The sequence below is a fragment of the Mobula hypostoma genome, chromosome 9 (genome assembly GCF_963921235.1).
Source record: "Mobula hypostoma chromosome 9, sMobHyp1.1, whole genome shotgun sequence".
NCBI classification, from domain to species: Eukaryota; Metazoa; Chordata; class Chondrichthyes; order Myliobatiformes; family Myliobatidae; genus Mobula; species Mobula hypostoma.
Window position 1 is genome coordinate 83,054,799 of NC_086105.1, and position 24,419 is coordinate 83,079,217.

The window sequence follows — 24,419 nt, forward strand, 5'->3', positions numbered from 1 at the left end:
GAGATTTACCAGGAAGCTGCCTGGTTTAGAGAGTATGCATTATGATTGGAGATTAAGGGAGCTAGGGCTTTACTCTTTGGAGAGAAGGAGGATGAGAGGAGACATGATAGAGGTATACAAGATATTAAGAGGAATAGACAGAGTGGACAGCCAGCGCCTCTTCCCCAGGGCACCACTGCTCAATACAAGACAACATGGCTTTAAGGTAAGGGGTGGGAAGTTCAAGGGGGATATTAGAGGAAGGTATTTTACTCAGAGAGTGATTGGTGCATGGAATGCACTGCCTGAGTCCGTGGTGGAGGCAGATACACTAGTGAAATTTAAGAAACTACTAGACAGGTATATGGAGGAATTTCAGGTGGCGGGTTATATGGGAGGCAGGGTTTAAGGGTCAGCACAACATTGTGGGCCGAAGGGCCTGTACTGTGCTGTACACTATGTTCTACACTGGATTACATATAGACTTTAATTAGCCCAAGCCGATAACAAACCAACTGAAATTTATTCCAATTCATAATATTATTCCACATCTACAAAGCCAAGTAACTCACGCTGAGAACTGACGAAGTTTAGTCTCAATGCTTCTGTGCCTCATACACATTCTGGTTAATGCTGAACCAATTTCCCTGGTGGCACCTGAACAAATAGAAAAAAAAGGAAATGAATCATTAAAATTCTTTGCTAACAGAATGATTTTTAATGTTACAACAATTTCTATACTTCATCTTCAACATCTTTTCTCATTACAGTGTATTGTGAAAACTACGTTAAACCCTTTCTCAATCATGGACTCTCAATCTTCCAACTGAAATGTTAGTTTTTATTATAAAGCCGGTTTGAATTATACATTAATTTTTTAATTAAAATATTGCTAAACTAAACATTAGAATTTAGCTACGTAATTACATTTGTACTCATACTAAACAACTGAGTTAAGAGTATACTGCAAAACAAAAATAAATGCAAGCAGCACATACATTCATCCCAAGCAAACAATTACACATGCATCCTTGTGAATAATGTAACATTTAATTCCTGTGCCAGTTTTCAGTGAGCAAAACACACTGTATTTATAAGTAATCTAGAGATTCTTGTGCATTTTTAGGTTGCTCCACTTGATATTTATATTCTTTCACTACCAAGATTGGAATGAAGTACTTTTGCCCTGAACCCAATATAGTCTAAGTTATGATGTTTTGGTGAGAGTCCCACCATCATAATAGTCTTGTATAACAAATAAGTTAGCCACCTAGAAGTGGACTGTACTGAAACACTGGAAAACCAGTACCAGCCACTCTAGAATTGACCTGATGGGTTTTCCTAATATTGTTTTACTTCTACAGTTAAATATGAAATTACTTTCTAATGTTTCACTATGTAAAACCTTCTGGAAGCAGTTCATTAACAAAAAAAATGCTCTGAAAGAGCATTTCACTAAAAGTCACACCAACCTATTGTTAATATGTTATAAACATAGCAGTGATCAGACAGACAGAAGTTGCATGTATGTGTGCAGATCAACTAGATATGCATTTTACGACGCAAACACGAGGAAATCTGCAGATGCTGGAAATTCAAGCAACACACACAAAATGCTGGTGGAACGCAGCAGGCCAGACAGCATCCATAGGAGAAGCACAGTTGATGGTTTGGGCCGAGACCCTTTGTCAGTTAGTCCTGATGAAGGGTCTCGGCCCGAGACGTCAGCTGTGCTTCTGGTGCTTTTTCCCGTGGATGCTGTCTGGCCTGCTACATTCCACCAGCATTTTGTGTATGTTGCATGCATTTTACGATTTTATTTTGTATGATGGGATCAACAGACTGGCAGCTGCTGAGACCACGTAAATGTAACATTTCATAATACTAAGGTAAGGACATGTTCGGCACAACTTTGTAGGCCGAAGGGCCTGTATTGTGCTGTAGGTTTTCTATGTTTCTACTGACATAGGTGGATTAATAGGTAACCAATTAAATGGAATTAAAATATGGATCAGCTACATCGTAACTGAATGAAAATGTTTGATAAAATCAATGCAAATATTCAGTTTCACAACACTTTTGTTACCATAAGTCAACAGGGCATTGTATAGCCGAATATGAATAATACATCTTAGTAATTTCAAATCCACTTCTGATAAGATTGGGGTGTAGTGGACGGTGAAGAAGATTATCAGAGCTTGCAGTGGGATCTGGACCGGCTGAAAAATGGCAAATGGAATTTAATGCAGACAAGTGTGATGCTTTGCAATTCAGTAGGACCAATGAGAAGATCTTACACAGTGAACAGCAGAGCACTGAGGAGTGCAGCAGAACAAAGGGATCTGGGGATACAGGTCCATAATTCATCGAAAGTGGTTGCACAGGCAGATAGGGTCATAACTTCATAAATCAATGCATTGAGCACATGAGATGGGATGTTATGCTGAAGTTGAGGCCTAATTTGGAGTACTGTGTTTATTTCTGGTAACCTATCAACAAAAAAGATATAAACGAGGTTGAAAGAGTACAGAGAAAATTTACAAGGATATTGCTGGGACTGGAGGACCCGAGTTATAAGGAAAGATTGAATAGGTCAGAACTGTATTCTTTACAGCGTAGAAGATTGAGAATAGATTGAGGGGAAAATTCTTCACTGAGAGGGTGGTGAGAATGTGGAAGGAGCTGCCAGCGTAAGTAGTATATATGAGCACAATTTCAAGCTTTAAGAGAAGTTTGAATAAGTACATGGACAGGAGTGGTATGGGTGCAGGTCAACGGGACTGGGCAATTTAAATAGTTAAGCACGGACTAGGTAGAGTCTGTGTCTGTGCTGTACTCTTGTATGACCCTGTGCCTATTTATTTGATAGAGAACCTGATCTTATGCTTTGCATCCATTTTACTTTTCCAGAACAGACACACAAAATATGGAGGACTGAGTCTGAAGGTCTTAACCTGAAATTCAACTGTTTATTCCCCTCCATAGAAGCTGCCTGACCAATTGAGTTCCACTAGCATTTTGTATGTGTTGCTCAAGATCTGCAGCATCTGCAAAATCTCATGTCTATTTTTCCAGAGCAATCCAGCATCCAATCAGGAGAACCATCTGTCAACTTGCTCTCACCAAAGGACAACTGAAACCCTTAATGAAATTACCACTTATTAGGAATTGAATGTGTAATTTGATTTGTTAATACAGGAAATTCTGCAGACGTTGGAAATCCAAAGCAACATACACAAAATGCTGGAGGAACTCAAGTCAGACAGCGCCCATGGAAACAAAAAGCTGAGACCAGTTTTCGGGACTGGAGAAGAAGAAAGTCATCAAAATAAAAAGGTGGGGGGTGGGGAGAAGAAGGAGGAATCTGATTGGGGAGGTGAATGGACGATAGGAGAAAGGGAAGTGAGGCACCAGGGGAGGTGATAGGCCAGTAAGAAGAGGTAAGAGGCCAGAGTGGAGAATAGAAGAGGGAAGAGGAGGGGGAGGGTTACCGGAAGGAGAAATTGATATTCACACTGCCAGGTTGAACAGAACATAAAGTGTTGCTACTCCGCCGAAGGTAGCCTCATCGTGGCACGAAAGGAGGCCACAAACCGACATGTCGGGAACAGGAATAGGAACCAGAATTAAAATGTTGGGCCACCAGGGAGCTCCGTTTGTGGTGAATAGAGCAGAGATGCTCAACGATGCGGTTCCCCAATTTATGATGGGTCTCACCAACGTAGAAGCCGCATTAGGCGCACAGGATGCAACAGGTGACCTCAGTAGATTCACAGGTGAAGTTTTGCCTCACCTGGAAGGACTGCTTGGAGACCTGAATGGAAATGAGGGAGGAGGTGAACGGGCAGATGCTACACTTTGGCTGCTTGCAGAGGGAGACTAATGGGGAGGGGCGAAAGGACAAGAGAGCAATCCCTGCAGAAATCGGAGAGTGGGAGGGATGTAAAGATATGTTACGTGGTAGGATCCCTTTGGAGATGACAGAAGTTGTGGAGAATAATGTGTTGGTTGCAGAGACTCATGGGATGGTAGATAAGGACAAGGAGGCAGGAAGATGAGCACAGACGTCTGGGAAACAGAGAAGCAGCTTGATTTGTTATAGTTTTGTAGCATGCAACACCACCAAATGTTGCCCTTTTATATGTAAATGTTTTCACAAGTGTTATGTTGAATAATGGAATAAGTTCATCTGGCATTGTGCTTTTTGCTGCAAATCAGATTTCGATTTGCATAGACAATACACCCAGTAGATGGTGCTACATTCAAAAACATACCCATATTTACTGGCCAGATCATTTCACCTTCAGTAGACATACTAATGTGAGTGATGCAGCCATCGATATCAAACAAAGCAGATCTAGATTTAAAATAACAATGAAACGCCAAAAGTAATTTTGTGCTCACCAAACTAAATTTACTAAAAGTATCAGCTATCAATAAGCAGATGACAATCTGGAGAAATTCAAATGCAGCAGTGATTTTCATGACGATAGCCTGGATTTATGATCAGCAGGGAATGAACAACGCTGAAATTGAAGAAATCTCCCTCAATACTTTACATGAGGAATTCTGCAGATGCTGGAAATTCAAGCAACACACATCAAAGTTGCTGGTGAACACAGCAGGCCAGGCAACATCTCTAGGAAGAGGTACAGTCGATGTTTCGGGCCAAGACCCTTCGCCAGGAGTAACTGAAGGAAGAGCTAGTAAGAGATTTGAAAATAGGAGGGGGAGGGGGGAGATCCCACTTTCTGGAATTTAGAAGGCTGAGAGGGGACCTTATTGAAACATATAAGATTATTAAGGGATTGGACACACTGGAGGCAGGAAGCATGTTCCCACTGATGGGTGAGTCCAGAACCAGAGGCCACAGTTTAAGAATTAGGGGTAGGCCATTTAGAACGGAGTTGAGGAAAAACTTTTTCACCCAGAGAGTGGTGGATATATGGAATGCTCTGTCCCAGAAGGCTGTGGAGGCCAAGTCTCTGGATGCTTTCAAAAAAGAGATGGATAGAGCTCTTAAAGATAGCAGAATCAAAGGTTAGGGGGATAAGGCAGGAACTGGATACTGATTGTGGATGATCAGCCATGATCACAGTGAATGGCAGTGCTGGCTCGACGGACCAAATGGCCTACTCCTGCACCTATTGTCTATTGTCCATTGAAATATCATTGCTTTGCATAAACTAATTTTCATCCTTCCTTTTAATCTTTAATACCTGGACACACCATAAAGCCTCATGTGCACAGCCAATTTTAATGGAAAGATACAATACATACGCAACTCAGGTTCCCTTAAAGAATGAGTGCATCTTAATCTTGTTAAAATAACCAATACTCTGCTTTGCCTGGGGTAAATGCGAGTGGTGTTTACAGCCAGTCCATCATAGGAAAAGCCCTCCTCACCATTGAGCACATCTGTAGCATTCATCAGCAGAAATGTCCACGGTTCAGGCCAGGCTCTCTTCTCGCTGCTACCATTGGGAAGGTTGTACAGGAGCCTAAGACCCATACCAGAAGGTTCAGGAGCAGTTATTACCCTTGAACCATCAGGCTTGTGAACCATTGTGGATAACTTGGCTAATCGCAGCACTAAGATGATTCTACAACCTATGAACTCTCTTTCAAAGACTCTACAATTCATGTTCTCAGTATTATTTATTTACTGCTGTTTTATTATTATTTTGTATTTGTACAGAGTATCGTCCTTTGAACACTATTTATCAATCTTTGTGTGCAATTTTTCATTGATTATATTGTATTTTTTGTTCTGTGAATGGCCACAAGAAAATTAATCTCATGGCAGTATATGATGACATATATGTACTTTGATAATATATTTACTTTGAACTTTAAAGAATTCACATTCTCACTAATCACTGCAAACTACATGATCTCCCCAGTCAATATTGCTTAAGGCCTTGGAAGGGAATAATTTTGATGAAAGACAAGGCAGATTATGCTGAATGAAAATGCTGAATTTATAGCCCCGTGTTGGAGACCAGGGAAAACGTGTCAGAAGATGATGCTTTGTATGCCAAGTGAGAACTAAACTGCAGGACCAAAAGAATTATTGTATGTTGGTGTGCAATCTTTGAGTCTTCAGTACTCAACTACACCAATACAGTTCTGAATATGGACAACTAGGATTTAACTTCTGGCAAACATAACTGTTAGCAGTTGCAAGGAAAGAAGACTAACTCTGCTTCTTTCTCCACAGATGCTGCCACATGCTGAGTATTTAACTATTTCTGTTTATAATCTAAATATGTAAAGCCTTCCCACCTCAGTGGTTTGGATGAAGATCAATTAACTTTGACACACAGGCACAATCAGAAAACAAACATCACATTCCACTACGACATTGCTTGGTAGGAGCTTTAACTGGTTCCATCCAATGAAGAAATGGTGTGGGATAGTAAATGATCTCAGAGTAAAGGGCTCACTTAAAAGCAGAACCATGTCTAGGCAATGCAATTATCTACAATATTAGGATTTTTTCTATTATCAGGATAATCACATTGTACCAAACTCAAATACATTATTGTCCAACTATTTTCACCCATCTGCATCAAACTCCTCAAAAGACAAAGCTGAAAGGAATAAATAAATGCCTGAAAATTATAGTGGACCAATCATTTGCTCTGAAAATAGTTGGATCCCACCACATATATAGGGCAGGTACTGAAGCTGAAGTGACCACTGAGATTTAAAAAAATTCATTCAACTACAAAGTGTGGCATTATGGAATAGTGTGGTTAAAAATAAATAAGACCAATTAATAGTAATTCAACTTTCATCTTCAAGGATTTTCTGTAATTTGATCTTCTAAAACATTTTTTGTGGGAAGGAATAAATATAATACAAGATATACAGTACAGCAGAGTGTGCAACCTTCAGCCTACAATGTGGTGCTGACTCGTATAAACTACTCCATGATCTATCTATCCCCTCCATCTTACATGGCCCATAACCCTCGATTTTGCTTTCAACCATATGCCTATCTGAGAGTCTCTTAACTGCCCTTAATCTATCTGCCTTTACCACCACCCTTGGCAGTACATTCAAGGCACTCTGTAAAGAAAAACTACCTCTGACATCCCCTCTGATTTTCCTCCATTTACCTTAAAAGGATGTTCTCTGGTATTGGCCACTGCTGCCCTGAGAAAAAGATGCTGGCTGTCCACTTAATCGGTGCTTTTTTTCTTCTTATACACTTCTATCAAGTTGTTTTTCACCCTCCTTCACTCCAGAGAAAATCCCTAACTTGCTCAGCCTTGCCTCTTAAGATATGTTCTCTAATCCTGGAAGCATCCTGGTAAATCCTCTGATTCTAGCATGTTTCCCGCTTTATCCCCAAGTGATCCTGCTCTCTTTCTAGTCATCCTCTTATGCCTCATGTACATATAGAACCCCCTGGGGTTTTCCTTAATCCTACTTACTAAGGCTTTCTCATGCCCCCTTCTTGCACTCCTAATTCCCTTCTTAAGATCCTTCCTAGCTCCCTTATCACTTTCAAGAACAATTCTTGATTTTTGCTTCCTAAATCATAAGTATGCTTCTGTCTTCCCCTTGACTAAATGTTCTGCCTCTTGTGTCAACCATAGTCCCCTTAATCCTACCTTCCCTTCCCTGTATCAATAGAACAAACCTATCCACAATCTTATAACTTCCTGAACATTCTCAGAAATGACAGCAGAAATCTGGTTATCTGTTGCCAAATTCCTGTCTGATACCTTTATAACTGGCCTTTCCCCAAATAAATACTACCTATATTGTCTGCTCCAATGCTTGTCCATGGCTATGCTAAAGGTCACTATCTCTGAAATGCTCACCCACTGATCAGGTTCATCACCTAGCACTAGATCCAGCTTGGCCTCTCTGGTCAGCCTGTCCACATACTTTGTCAGGAATCCTTCCTGGACACACTTAACAAATTTTATCCCATTAAAACATAGGTTTTCTATGTTTCTATGTTTCTAAAACCATTTGCGCTAAGGAGGTGTTAATCAATATTAGGGAAGGTGAAGTCACCCATGACAACACCTTCCCTAATATTTTTGCACCTTTCCAATGTCCTGCGAGGTTGCTGAATTGCAGAGAAAAGGACATCATAACTAATGTGTCCACAAATTCCCTTATTTGGCAGATAACAACTGTATTACAAGCAAAAAAATGATCATCCACACATACACTTAAAAATACTACAAAGTGTTAAGTTTCCAAATATAATTTTCAGTTGTTAACTGAATAACCTGCACTACTGGACCTTTAACAAAGTAAACCATGTAGTTCACAGTTGCTATAAAACAAATTATCGATTGCCATAAGAAATGTTGACCAAGTTTAAAGGTTAATGGGGAGAATTCCATAGCTTAGAGATCACATGGTTGTATGCAAGGCGGTGGTGGTGGGGGGGCGGGGTGCAATACATCCACAGTGATGGAAGTTTTTAAGAGAGGTTGATGACAAATTATATCAGCATATCAGCTCCTGCCTGAGAGGCGTCTTGGATCAGCTCTTGGAGCAACAGGTCCACAGCAGACACGATCTCATTGGCTCTTCATTCAATCCTGGAACATCTGGACATCAAAGGTGCATACATCAGGATGCTCTTTATTGATTGCGGCTCATTATTTAACAGTATCATGCCCTCAAAACTAATCAGTAAGTTCCAAGACCTTGGCCTCCATACTTCCTTGTGCAATTGAATCCTGGATTCCCTTACTTGTAGATCCAAGTCAGTTCAGGATGGCAACACATCACCTCCATGATCTCCATCAGCACAGGGGTACCAAAAGGCTGTGTGCTTAGCCCCTTCTCTATTTGCTTTGTCACTATGACTATGTGGCTAAGCACAGTTCCAATGGCATATTTAGGTTTGCTGATGACACCACTGTTGTGGGTCGAATCAAAGGTGATGATGAATCAGCATACAGGAGGGAGACTAAAAATTTGGCTGAATGGTGTCATAACAATAAGATACTACTCAATGTCATCAACCCAAAGAACTGATTGTTGACTTCAGGAGAGGGAAACCAGAGGGTCATGAGCCAGTATTCATTTGAGGATCAGAGGCAAAGAGGGTCAGCAACTTTAAATTCCTAGGTATTACTATTTCAGAGGATCTGTCCTGGGCCCAGCACATAAGTGTAATTGCGAAGAAAAAACAGCAGCGTCTCTACTTCCTTAGGAGTCTGTGGAGATTCAGCACTTCATCCAAACAATGTCATAGAAAGCAGCATCCAACATCAGGTAGAAGGTACAAGTGCCTCAGGACTCCCACCACTAGGTTCAAGAACAGTTACTACCCCTCAACCATCAGGCTTTCGAATAAAAGGTGATAACTACACTTACTTGCCCCATCATTGAAATGTTCCGATAACCAATTATCTTACTTTAAGGACCCTTTATCTCATTATCTCATGTTCTCACTACTTATTGTTATTTATTTATATTTGTTGTCTTCCGCACTCTGGTTGATCTTGCATTGATCCTGTTATAGTTACTATTCTGTAGATTTGCTGAATATGCCCACAAAAACATGAATCTCAGGATGACATATATGTACTTTGATAATAAAATTAACTTTGACTGGTATACACTCCCAGTTTCTGTATTCAAAATTCAAAGTAGGAAGAACGAAGTTCGCTCAGGGCTGGAGCAGATTACATAGACAGGGAAGCCAAACCAAGGTAGGATTTTTATACACACGTGGAAATTTTTACATCTTAGGATCTGCCGGAACAGGACCCAATGACTTTAGGACGAATGGGATTTGCTTCAATTTTATGAAATAGCAACAAGCATTTTAGAATATGCAAAGCAAGTATAATGCAATAGTCCCCTTCTGCTTAGATTTACATTCAATTGTTATTAGCCAACACTGAAAGGCTATGCTCCCGGCTTCATACCAAACATCCAAGAAACTATGCTGAAGAGAACCAAAACCTAACCCATTGACTTTCAGAAAATAGGAAGTGATTACTTTCATTTCAGTAGCTCGTTCTGGACATAAAACAGTAGTGCACTCAACTCTGCAACATATCCTCTGTATAGAAACACTGAAAGTAATAACTATCTCATGAGATATTGTCAGGTGTTTAAATAATGTGTGTCAGAAGGAAAATGGGTCAATATACGAACCACCTAAATTTATAGAATCTAATTACCTTAATTTCCTTTTTTAATATAGCCCTTCAGCCAGTTTAATCACTCTTACTTTAGTTTTAAACTCCACTATAAAACATCATCCCTTGACCTTCTTTGCCTGGTCCAAGGGAAACATTCTCAGTTCCTTAATATAAATTAAAGATCTTCATTCTACAACCAGACACAAGATACGACTCCTCTCCCCACACAGAGCACTGTTCGACCCACTGAGCTTGTCGAGCAAATTACTTGTTGCTCCACCTGCAGTCTCGAGCCTACGGTATTAGTTTATTGATTTATTGATCGAGATACAACACAGAATAGGCCTTCCAGCTCTTTGAACCATGCCACCCAGCAATTCCTTGACTTAATCCGAGCCTAATCACAGGATAATTTACAATGACCAACCAGTATGTCTTTGGACTGTAAAGGAAAACCACGCAGTCACGGGGAGAATGCACATGCTCCTTACAGGCAGCAGTGTGAATTGAACCCAGGTCCCCTGTATTGTGAAGCCTTGTGCTAACCACTGCACTACTGTGCTGTACTATGCAACCTGATGTCTAATCAGAAAATGCAAGTTTCAAGATATCTATAAAATTAAGAATTCAGAATATTTTGAATCAGCAAAATTTAAAATATCATGTTGTGAAAGCATCTGTATCTGCTGAGTGATGTTGGTAAGCATTATTCCCAAAAATGATGCTTCCCCATATTAAAGTTACCATTTGCCATATTAACTCACTACATTGTAAGCATTTCCAAACTGTAATTAAACTTTACAAAGATGTAGTTAAATTCTATTTTTATGGGGAGGAAGTAGGGGGAGAATCAGAACTGAACTATTAAGGAATGAATGAGGGAAAAATGTTATTGAAGTTTTCTAAGCAAAGGGTAAAGATGAGCAATTAAAGATGATTCCAGTGAGCTGACTAAAAGCCCAATACCATCAAAATGGTAAGAGTACAGTAGAAAGAGAACAAGAATAAAATGCTGAAAAGACATGGAAGAATTTTTCTTAAAACTGAATTTGTTAGGACAGGTATCCCCCACTTTTCGAACGTTCGCTTTACAAAACCTCACTGTTACAAAAAACCTACATTAGTTCCCTGTTTTCGCTAACAGAAGGTGTTTTCACTGTTATGAAAAAAGCAGCGCGCAATAAAAGGCAGCATGCAGCTGCTGTCCCCCGGATTCAGAACTGCATTCTAGCCGGCATTGCTTAAACACATGCCTGTGAGCAGCCGTTAGCAAGATGAGTCCTAAGGTATGGGAAAAGCCTGAAAGAGCTCGTAAGAGTGTTACACTTAGCGTAAAACTAGACATAATTAAGCGTTTCGATCGTGGTGAACAAAGTAAGGACAAAGTGAGTTTGGCTTGTGGAAGTTGACAAAGATGATGTTGAAGAGGTTTGGGCATCCCCATGACCAAGAACTGATAGATGAAGACCTGATGCAATTGGAAGAGGAAAAGATAACAATCAAAACCAAATGAGTAATGATAAAGTACTACTTTAATTTTGAAAGGGTACGTCAGTTTAGGGCATACAGTATTTGCAAGATGGTTTGAGTGCTTACAAAGGGCTGTATGATAGAAAAATGTGCGAGGCTAGCAGTCAAGCAAGCCTTCCACATCAGCCACAGTAGACGACGAACCTCGACCTTCGACATCCAGGCGGGCAGTCATAGGAGAAGATGAGCTGCCTGCTCTAATGGAAACAGACGACGATGAGATGACACACCAGTGTCTCACCCCCCCAACTCCCAGGCCGCGGTCAGATACCGATTTGCGGAGAATGCAGCCGTAGCCGGGAGACACACAGCACACCTTTAAGAAAAAAGCCGAAATAAACATGCTAATTAATTAGGTGCCGCCCGGTGACGCAATTGACAATCGCATCTGATCTGGGCCAATATTTACATGCCGGGCGGCACCTAATTAATTAGCATGTTTATTTTGGCTTTTTTCTTAAAGATGTGTTGGGTGCCTCCCCGGCACCGCTGGACCCCTGCATGCTTCGTGGATCGGTATTGGCTCACTGCCCAGAGGATGGGGGCCACTGCACCACCCCAAACTCCGACGACTCAGTCTAACACACCATCATCAGTGTGCTCTGCGCTGTCTTCCCGATTCCCGTAAGTGATACTACACTGTACATACATTATTTCTATTTTATATCAGCTGTGTATTTTTACGTGTTATTTGGTATTATTTTGCAGCTTCATAGCTTAAAGGTTACTGGACAGCGCTTGCGCCGTGTTTTTGCCAACAGCGCTTGCGTGAGATTTTCGCTACGGAGAACAGTTCAGGCAATGATTGTGGAAAAGTACTTCTACTTTATATAAGCTGTGTATTTATCATATCATTCCTGCTTTTACTATATATTACTGTTATTTTAGGTTTTATGTGTTACTTGGCATGACTTGGTAGGTTATTTTTGGGTCTGTGAACGCTCACAAAATTTTCCCATACAAATAAATGGTAATTGCTTTTTCGCTTTACGACATTCCGGCTTACGAACCGTTTCATAGGAACGCTCTACCTTCGGATGGCAGGGGAAACCTGTATTCCAGTTCAAAGACAGCGAACGATCTCTGATAGGCTGGAGGTAAAAAGGAATGAAATAGTTGATGAGAGATTATAATATGAACATAGATGGTAGTGCCTCATGAACGTAGTCAGAGGGAATATTACTGGTGACCTTGACCATTTGTCCCAGTGGAAGTTGACTTAAACAACATGCTAAATGAGCAAAGGAGCTAGACTGAAATGCACTTGAGAAATTTGACTGGTTCACACATGAGTAAGAGGAAGTGTAGGAAAAAGGGAAAAAATTGGTTGAGAAAGAAAATTTAATGATCAAAAGTTGTGTGAAGTGCATTGCAAATGCTTTTATAAAGGTGGTGAGGAGATACAATTAACAATAAACATAATGAAGTTGACTAACATCCTCAGGTTTGGGCACAAATTTATGAACTTCTGATGCCTGGTGACATACAGGACAAATAAGAAGGGGAGACTTGTTAAGGATTTGTTTTGTAGTGAAAAGAATCAAGTTACCCTTAGCTTTAAGGATGATTGAGATGTGTCTGTTAGTCCAAATATAGCAGGGATTTAATTTTCTCATTAATATAGCGTTTGGAAAAAATGCCACTTTAGTGTGAGATCTGTGTAACTTCCGCTCAACAATTTCTTGCCATCAGAGGCAGAGTTCAGACAGGGCAAACCAGCTGCATATAGGACAAGTGCAGCCAACAGAAATATTCATCCTATTAACACAGGTAAAACTCAAATTCAGGACACCAACATAATAGGACAGACGTCTTGCTCACTATATTATCTAGATTTTGTAATGAACTTCTATTCAAAGTCCTTCAGTTAGTCCTGACGAAGGGTCTCGGCCTGAAACGTCGACTGCGCCTCTTCCTATAGATGCTGCTTGGCCTGCTGCGTTCACCAGCAACTTTGATGTATGTTGCTTCTATTCAAAGTAACTGCATCTGAGAAAGTGTTCCAATAAACTGCTCCATTAAATACAATTTCTGTGGGAATGTTGGGGATAGATGTTAGGACAACCAATCCACCTTGTTCTCATCTTTCCAGAAATTATTTAACACATTCCATGATTATTTCTTGATAAATGGATCTTATAAACTGCATTAAATATACACAAAAGGAACAATTTAAACAGAGAAAATCTGAAATAATATTTATGGAAATCAAAAAATATTCTTGACATGAGGCCATTCAGCTCATCAGGTCTGTGGAAACTTAAAAAAAAACACCTTACCCAGATAAATCCCATTACCAGTCCTGGTTCCTAGCCACACATGGCAAAGTCATTTTTAATTACATATCCAAGCACTTATTATTAATCAAATGTTCACAGGTGGCAAACTCAAGAACCACATTCTTCCAGGTATGCACAACTCACCCAATGAATACCCTCCATAACAAAAATAATCGGTATGCAGATTAATACTCTCTTTTAAAATAAGGACAAAAAATATTACAGTCAAATTCGATGCAGGAAATTTTTAAATGATTTCTATTAGCTATTTCTGAAAATATGTTCTTTCAAAGGAATAATTTTGCAGGGGGACCTCAGCAGGTCATGCAGCACCTATGGAAGGACATGAACAGAGGACATTTCAGGTTGAGTTCCTTCATCAGGACCCTGTCCTGCAAGCACTAATGAAATGGCTTGATCTGAACCGCCAACTCATCTGCTACCCTCCATAGATAATGCCTGACCCACTGAGTTCCTCCAGCTCCTTTGTGTAGCTCCAGATTTCAGTATCTGCAGTCTCTTATGTATCCGTCTTTTCATGGTAGTATATGGTTATGCCAATTTTCTTGGATTTCATTGTCTCTCAGATTTTGTCATCAAGAGGAAGATAATGAAACGATTTCCCGTAAATTTAGTTTTTTACTTTCTGATCACTATTTTTGACAAGATGAGCTTTATCAATAGGTTTGAGTAAAAGATCTCAGAGGCCATTGAGAGGCTGAAAAATATTCCTTATAAAATAATGGACTAACCTTCAACACAGAGGCTGGGATTTATTATAGAAACCCAGTGATATCCTTTATCTGCAGATGTTACTTTAAATGACACCAAACAATATGAAATTAGAAGCATCTGTTGTAAATTTTCCTGCAGCTCGTTTAATTCAGCTGCCTTGTGTGTCATAATTAGGTCACTGCTTTACAGTTGAGAACAGTTGTTCATGAAATTTTACAATCCTCAGTTTGAATCACTTCAAACTACGAATCACTTCAATTTGAAAAAAGTAAAAATCAGCATCAATATCTTTAATAATGCAGGTTGAATACCCCTTATCTGAAAATTCAAAGTCTGAAAACCTCCAAAATTGTTTTCAGTGCTGACATGATGTCACAAATGGAAGATTCCACATAGCAGTGGGATGGTTCCCAGGTGATGCACAGGTCTCTGTGTACCAGGTCTGTGTGTACAGGTCTCTGTGTACCACAGACAGTTCTGAGAAGTGACTTCATATATGTTAATGAAAAATAGAAATGACACTGCATACATCAAAAAATAAGTTCTCGATCAGGTATTGAAAAAGTGGATTCATCAGTGTTGGAGTGAACATATGCTGATTATGAAACAAGCAAAGATCGATTATGACAAACTGAAAATTGAAGGCAATTGTGAATACACAGTAGGTTGGTTGCAGAATTTACATTAATTGTAAATTACACTAATGGTATGTAATCATTTTTGCCGTTAAGTGCATATGTGTCATGAACAACTGTAAGGCAAAGGATGCTTACTGGTAGCTTATCAATTCAGAGTCAGAAATGATGGCAATACCAAGCTATTTCATTATATACTCCAAAGTCTGAAAAAATCTGTAACACTTATGTTTCCAAGTATTTTGGGATAAGGGGCACTCAACCTGCATCAACTAGAGTTCTATTTGGTTTGGTGACAGGGAAAAAGTGGACATGCAATTTTTCTTGGCACTTCTCACTCTGATTTACTTTAGCCATTAGTATTGCAAATTCAGGTCCCAGCCTTTTGCAGAAGAGAAATGCAAAAGAACACAGGAGGAACTGGGAGGGGAAAAAGAAAGGGGAGAATGTAGTAACAGAGCCCACTTGACGACCAGCATTATTCTTAAGAAATAGTGTATGTTATTCTTAAGTAATGAAACATGAAGATTTTGTTAGTTCGAAAAATAAAACAAATTTTACAACTAAAATAGAAAATGCTGGAAACACTCAGGTCATGCAGCATCTGTGGAAAAAACAACAGTTAAAACTATAGGTCCAAGATCCTGTGTCATAGCTAGGAGGGGAAAAGGTTACTCTTAAGTAGCAGAGAACACTTAGGAGGGGTGGAGGTAGATCTCGTCATGGTAAGTTGAGGCCAGAACTGTGAGTAAATTGGTAATGGAGACAATATGTACTAATAGAAAAGAAAAAAAAAATAGGAGTAACTACTTTCCTGTCCACATAAAATCTAATAATTCAGTCAAGTTCCATCAGATGGAATTTCAACAAAGTACAAGCAAGCATCAGTATAAATGCAAGTAACTCTACAAAAGTGCTGCCTTCAGAAGATCAGAAGAATAGTTTGAAATTCATTGTACCTCTATATGCTGATTCTGGCTGGATGTGTTTAAATATTTATGGGATCATTATTTGGATGCCAAGGTAGCACAGCGCTATTACAGCTCGTGATGTTGGAGTTCAAATCCAGCGCCATCTGTAACATTCTCTGTGGAATGTGCCAGTTTTCCCCAGGTGCTCCAGTTTCCTCTCACAGTCCAAAGACATAATGGGTAGGCTAATTAGTTATTGTAATTTGTCTTGTGATTAGGTTAAGGTTAATCTGGGTTGAGGGGGTTGCTGGGGGAGCGTGGCTTGAAGGGCTGAAAGTGCCTACATCATGACAGACAGACAGGCAGGCAAATGGAATCCTACAGAAAATGCATCAGTTCTTTTCAATATTTATAATTCTAGCTATTTTAATAGTCAATATAAGGACAATATAAACATTTTTCAAACAGGAAAAGTACAAAGTGTGTAAAATGTATCTTTTTGAATGTAATTATGAATAACGTTTCTTTCTGAACCCCTTTTTCTAGTGATAACTAACTGTATGCGATTACACTGCAAATGCTGTAAGCTCCACCCTCCTTTCAGGTCTACCTATTTTATCTTTACTTTTCCTTCTGAGAATTGACCCAGTTCACTTGAATAAAATTAATTTTAAGGTTACTCAAATGGTAAGTGAGAAGCTATTTAGAAATAGCACCTTGCTGTTCATTGCTCTATTTAATCAATGACTAAAAATGTCTCATTGTTATCATTTAAACTGCAGAGAGGGTAGAAATCCAGTATTTACCCATCAGATAGACTTAACCAAGCATCCAAGATCTAAAATATGGGCAGTGCTGAGAAATGGTGCCACTCAAGGTTTATTACACCTTTTCTCTTTCTCTGCATTTTCAAGATGGAATGAGAATAATGCGCCATTTTATCGTCTTCTAATTATTAGCACCATAGATATTGCTGATGTATCACATATTTGCATCAGCAATATTTTATAGTCTTAGTCTTATCCAAGTTAAGCAGTGGGAGGCTGTTCCTCAATTACTAAATCCCTATAAATTTATAATTAGCCAATTGAGAATTATTTAGCTGAAAGTGTAAAGTTAATGGGTGCCACAATTTAAATTTTTAATTTACCATGAAAGCTACAGTCAAGGGTAGATCTTTTAGCATAAATTTTCTTGCAAGATTAGCAGATTAAATATTTTATGATCTGCAGGCCAGGTTGAGAATGCAACACAGGGAGGCCACAAAAATCCTTATGAGATAGTGGTCTAGATTCAAATAAGAATTGTATTCAATTCTGGTTGCAACATTTTGAGAAGGGTGCAAGCACACTAAAGAGGGTCCAGACAAAAATATTAAGAATTGTTCCTGGAGCTATAATTATAAGGACAGATTCGAGAAGCTGGACTACTTTAGAATGCTGAGGATAGATTTGGTAGACCTTAAGGATAATCTTCACATGGCTCTTGGATCTGGACTGCAATTGCTGCAGTTATAGTAGGAACGAGTTCGATTACGATCTTCAAGAAACAACTAGATACATGTGAAGAAAAATTGAAGACCACAGAAAGGGCAGAGGTACGTGGAACTTGAGTGCTGGTCTGGTTGAGAGCTGGCAGAGACAATAGGGCAAATAACCTCTGTCTGCTCTATAACTATTCTATGCTGCTACGAGTTACCACCTCTCATTTCAAAAAATGTATTACTCTATAGTTATTCAACCTTTCCAATGAGGTGGTATACTCACATTCACACAAGGACTGTGTGATCACCACCACTGACAACTGTATTCAATTTAGTAATTATTTATACAACCTTGGCTATATACAAATTAAAAGGAGGTTATATACAAATTAAAAGGAATAGCAAGATTATTTTTGAAATGTTATATGTCACAAAATTCATCTCTCAATGTGACAGCCCATTTTAATGACCAAACAAAAACTTTGCTGAGCACTTTTCTGGCATAAAGGAGTAAAACCAGAATAAGAAAGCCCTCATTTGATCTGATTGGGAAGCAAAATGTAATAAAGGATCTCCTACAATGCATGTAATCTGAAATATAAACAGAAAATGCTGTATATATTCAGCTGGCCAGAAAACTTACAAGAAGAAAAAATTTCCAATTTCACAAAAAAATTGTAACACATTCTTACTTCAAAAAAAAGCAAAAATCTGAATACTTTAGACCTCTAATCCCCTTTTATTTCATTCACTCAATTCTAAGTTGAAAAATTATACAAACGTTTGTAAAAAGTGTATGCAGGACGATAATATTCATACAATTTTAGATGGCTAACATTTAAAACCAAATGTGGAACTGAATCAGTTCCACATTTGGTGAATCAGACTATTAACCAAATGAACCTCACACTACACTTAATGCATTAATGCAGTTATTCTGCCTCAAAAAATATGAATGCCTATTCAATGCAATAAGACATTAATATACTAACTTCCGAATTCCTGTCAAGTACACCAAAGATTTCCCTATAGATCTTTCCATTCCACTTCACATTTAACTCCACGTTACATGAAACATCTACATTGTTGAAAGTGCACAAGAAATTGATTTGTACAGAATCTTTTTAATGTACACTCAGGATGCTGAGGATGTGTTCCTCGGAGGTGGAGCGCTATGTATATCAGTGCTATGCGGGGTTACTATAACATTATGTAAATGCACATGTAGGCCTGATTACAAAAATTAAACTAAAGATACATGATGTATTATTTTATTTATAGACAGCAATTTGTGGAATAACAAACACATAAATAGGCCTAACCTGTATATCAGTGGAGCAGCAACACATTGCAGCAGCAGCGGAGGGAATCAGGTGGTGGTTACATCTTAGAGGAGGGACCAGGCTGTGGGTCTTCCTCTGATTTTAGCTTCTTCTTCAAGTAAGCCTCGAGATTTGACTACCTTTCCTTAAGTTTCCTCTCATGAAGCAGTTCTCGGTAGCAGGAAATCATGTCGAGAACATCTCTCTTTGCTTTTTTGCTTTGCTCCCAATCATGGTCATTATCGATGAACTGGTCCAATATTTGTGGGATCGTGGTGATGGTAGTGCTGAGGAATTTTGTGGTGAGGTTTCTTGTTGATGTTTCCTCTTTTCCATTCAACCCAGGATGCGTTGCTCTGCCGATTCTCGAAGCTCTTCAACATCACGGTCATTAACATCTTCATGCCATATCACTTGCAGTTTCACATCCATGCCAATGCTTTTCCTAGACATCTTAGATGTACTACCCTCACCGGAAGTTGCAGGATGTTTTCCAGACATCATGGGTGAAAAAAATGGTATAAATTGGCAAGGGAACAAGAATGTTTGCACACTTGGGGGAGGCAAAGCATGAACTAATATATGATTGGCTGTGAGTGGCTCAGAGTAAAGTGCTTTCATTGGCTGATTGAATGTTTACTCTAATGGCAGCCGCTCTTGAGAAGTTTTAAGTGTTGTTTAGAATGAATTTTTGTCATTTAAAAAAAAATTCAATAAAGAATTGATTAACTGCACTGTAACGAATCAGCACTATGCAGGGGTAGTGTTATGCAGTCTCTTGAGTGTATATCACTGTTTATCAGACAACATGAAATATGATTTAGCAAATGAGCTTTGTGTAGTGAAATATAAAAGAGTTTAGATACACCTCACTGCAACATGTTGACACCCAGGAACTTGAAACTGCTCACCCTTTCCACTGTTGATCCCTCGAATGAGGACTGGTGTGTGAACTTCCACTTCCTGAAGTCCACAATCAATTCCTTGGTCTTACTGATGTTGAATGCAAGGTTGTTGCTGCGACACCACTCAACCAGCTAACCTAGTTTACTCCTCTACACTTCCTTGCCACCATCTGAAATTCTGCCAACAATAGTTGTGTTGTCAGCAAATTTATAGATGGTGTTTGAGATATGCTAGCCACACAATTGTGGGTGTAGAGCAGTGGCTAAGCACACATCCTTGAGATGTGCCAGTGTTGATTGTCAGCGAGGAGAAGTTATTTCTATGCCACATGGTAAGTGTTCCTGATGGTGGTGTGATAGTGGTCAAGTGTGTTAACTTCTCTAATTCCACCAGGTGATATGTTGATGACAGTTATTCAGAGACTTCCTCAAGCCTGGTTGAACTCTCCTGCAACGATAGGGAAGACATCAGTGGGCACAGTTTTGTCCCTGCTAATTACGTTGGTCACTTCCTCTAGAGCCTGTCTGACGTTGGCCTGAGGTACATTGCTACTGGGATGATGGCAGAAAACTCTCTCAGCAGATAAAATGGGCGACATTTGACCACTAGATACCCAGGTCAGGAAAGCACAACAGATAGAACTGCCTTGATGCCCAGCTTGAAGAAGTGATATGTGATAATTTTCTGCTGTTAACTTAGTGTTGTCCTGCTTTTTTTTAAAGATGCAATATATACATTTTGCACTCTTACATAATTGAAACTCAATCTTGTTTTAAAAAGATGTGGAAGTACAAACCCCATTTCCAGAAAAGTTGAGATATTTCCCAATATGCAATAAAAACAAAAATCTGTGGTATGTTAATTCATGTGAACCCTTATTTAACTGACAAAAGTACAAAGAAAAGATTTTCAATAGTTTTACTGACCAACTTAAATATTAAATAACTTAAATAAACTTAAATAAATTTGTAAATATACACAAATTAAAAATTTGATGGCTGCAACACACTCAACAAAAGTTGGGACAGAGTTAAAATAAGATTGAAAAGTGCACAGAATATTCAAGTATCACCGGTTTGGAAGATTCCACATTAAGCAGGCTACTTGGTAGCAGGTGAGGTATCATGACTGGATATAAAAGTAGCTTCCATCAAAGGTTCAGTCTTTGCAAGCAAGGATGGGTCGTGGCTCATCCCTTTGTGCCAAAATTCGTGAGAGAATTGTTAGTCAGTTCAAAAGGAACATTTCTCAACGCAAGATTGCAGAGAATTTAGGTCTTTCAACATCTACAGTGCATAATATTGTGAAAAGATTCAGAGAATTCAGAGATATCTCAGTGCGTAAAGGGCAAGGTCGGAAACCACTGTTGAATGCGCGTGATCTTCGAGCCCTCAGGTGGCATTGTTTAAGAAACCGTCATGCTACTGTGACAATTATAGGCACCTGGGCTTGGGAGTACTTTGGAAAACCATTGTCACTCAACACAGTCCGTCACTGCATCCAGAAGTGCAACTTGAAACTGTATTACGCAAGGAGGAAGCCATACATCAACTCTATGCAGAAATACCCGCGAGTTCTCTGGGCCCGAGCTCATCTCAGATGGACTGAAAGACTGTGGAACCGTGTGCTGTGGTCAGATGAGTCCACATTTCAGCTAGTTTTCGGAAAAAACGGGCGTCGAGTTCTCCGTGCCAAAGATGAAAACGACCATCCAGCTTGTTATCAGCAAAAGGTGCAAAAGCCAGCATCTGTGATGGTATGGGGGTGCATCAGTGCCCACGGCATGGGTGAGTTACATGTATGTGAAGATACCATTGACTCTGAGGTGTATATTAGGATTTTAGAGAGACATATGTTGCCATCAAGGCAGTGTCTCTTCCCGGGACCTCCATGCTTATTTCAGCAGGACAATGCCAGACCACATTCTGCACGGGCTACAACAGCGTGGCTTTGTAGACACAGAGTGCGTGTGCTTTACTGGCCTGCTGCCAGTCCAGATCTATCTCCTATTGAAAATGTATGGCACATCATGAAGAGGAGAATCAGATAACGGAGACCACGGTCTGTTGAGCAGCTGAAGTCTTATATCAAGCAAGAATGAACAAAGTTTCCAATTGCAAATCTACTACAATTAGTATCATCAGTTCCAAAACAATTAAAAAGTGTTATTAAAAGGAAAGGTGATGTAACACAATGGTAAACATTTTTATGTCCCAACTTTTGTTGAGTGTGTTGCAGCCATCAAATTCTAAACTTGTGTATGTTTACAAAATACAATTAAGTTGGTCAGTAAAATTATTGAAAATCTTTTCATTGTACTTTTGTCAGTTAAATAAAGGTTCACGTGAATTAACGTATCACAGATTTTTGTTGTTATTGCATTTTGGAAAATATCTCAATTTTTCTGGAAATGGGGTTTGTAGCAATTTTCAAGCAATAAAATGTTAAATGACGATGATTATAACCAAAATAAACAATGAGATTGGAGAATATTCAGAGAATGTATAGTGGTAAATCTACACTGCAAGTTTTTGAAACAATGCTGTGGCTAACTGCCAGGTAACATTGCAAAATAATAACAGGTTGGCTTACATAGTTTTAGTTACATATAATATACTATGATATCATGGAGAGTGGACACATGGCCATTGGGTCCATTCTAATTAAAGGCAGAGCAATTCCTTTATTCACATTTCCCTTAATATTTCCCTGTAGCTCTGAAACACTCTCTCATGCCCACTAACTCTCCCTTGATTTCACTGCTGTTTACCTACTCCAAGGGTAATTTACAATAGACAATTAAACCATGGCAGTAAACCAGAGGACCTGGGATAAAACCCAAGTGGATGCAGTCATCTTACAAGATCGGAATTAAGACTAGAATGTTGGAATTATGAAGTTGCAGCACCAACTATTGTTCTACCTTGTTGCTTTCTACACAAATTACAAGATTAGCAAATTCATGCACCATGTCTTTTTTGAAGCCTGCAGGGGAAGAATTCAACATATACCAGCTAATTTCCACTGAATGGACAGGGAAAACATGGAGCATTTTGCATAATGCAATCCTTAAATTGTTGCTGGTACAAGAATGCCTTTGTTGAGTTTAAAAGCAATAATGAATGGTTTATCTGTCTCAGCACAGCCAGTATTCAGTCCTACTCTTTGAGAAAAATAAATGGGATTAAGTTTCAATTACTACCCTACAAGGTTATTGGAAGCTGATCAAGTACCTGTAAAATGAACATTTAGTGCAAAGTTCAAATGGCTGACTGCACTGCAAGTTGATTCATTCAGTAAATAATAATCAATCGACCCTTGTCCCGAAATTCACACTCTGAGAAAAACTGCAGTGAAAGTGTCCTTCTGTGTTCCAAAGATGACTAAATAAGGCCATTCCATTCACTATTTTTGCTAAATGTCCTGGAAACACAGGATGTTTTCTGAAAATCAATTCCTGTGGAACAGTAAATCCTTTATTAAAATTTCCTCATGTGCAGCTGTGAATTACTCTAGCTATCAAGCCGACATTTTAGAATCCACTTCATTAAATAACATGCCTGAAAGCTTTTGCAGTTGCTAATAGAAATGAATTAATTCTGGGTACAGTGTGATGTCTATCTGATTTAGGACAATTGTGTCACTGGGTTTTGCAGACCCAGTTCGTTTTCACTCCCATGCCAATACATGCCAAATGATTAAGACTTCAAAGCTATTTGAGTAGAGCATACTGGGTTCCTGTTAACAACAGCTTATTACAAACTACACATTTGTCAAAGAACAGAAAGAGTCAATTACATTTTTAACAAACCAAAATCTAAATGCTTTACCATGTAGGAGATAATATATCCAATGGGATTACTGAAACTATTTAATTTTATGATTAATTAAACAGTATTCTTCAAGTTTCTAGTATGCATGCCAGATCAGGAGGCAATTAAATATAAATGTCTCAAAAAAAGGCCCCTCACTGCAGAAGGATCCACAGAGGATCAATTTCATCTTCCATGATGGAAGATGCATCAATTATTCAGCTCCTAATAATTGCTTAGATATCAACTAGCACTGCACCATTGTCAGTTCTGTACCATAGATGAACCAAGACGAGATTTTGCCTTTAAAATTGATCCTGTTTTATAGCACAAGAGATTCTGCAGATGCTGAAAATCCAGAGTAACTCAAGACAAAATACTGGAAGAGCTCAGTAGGGTAGGGCAGCATCTGTGGAAATGAATAAACAGTCAATGTTTCAGGCCAAGATCCATCATCAGGATCCAAAAGGAAGGGGAAGATGGCAGAATAAAAAGGTGCAGGGAAGGGAAGGAGGACAAACTGGAAGATGTCACGTGAAGCCAGGTGGGTGGGGGGGGGGGGTGAATGAAATGAAAATCTGGCAGGTGAAAAAGTCAAATGGCTGGACAAGAATGAATCTGATAGGAGAGGGGAGTGGACCATGGGAGAAGGGAAGGAGGAGGAGCACGGGGGGTGGTGATAGGCAGGTAAGGA

General features: G+C 39.2%; 1 protein-coding gene across 6 annotated transcripts in view; it reads right to left on the reverse strand.

Annotated features, from left to right (window-relative positions):
- Positions 1 to 24,419, reverse strand: part of LOC134351819 (protein MTSS 1-like) — a 275,762-nt gene that overhangs the window by 101,940 nt on the left and 149,403 nt on the right. For all 6 annotated transcript variants that reach the window (XM_063058552.1, XM_063058551.1, XM_063058553.1 and 3 more), the window contains exon 4: positions 552 to 636. In XM_063058552.1, coding sequence (XP_062914622.1) covers positions 552 to 636 — 85 coding nt within the window. The remainder of the gene's footprint in view (positions 1 to 551; positions 637 to 24,419) is intronic.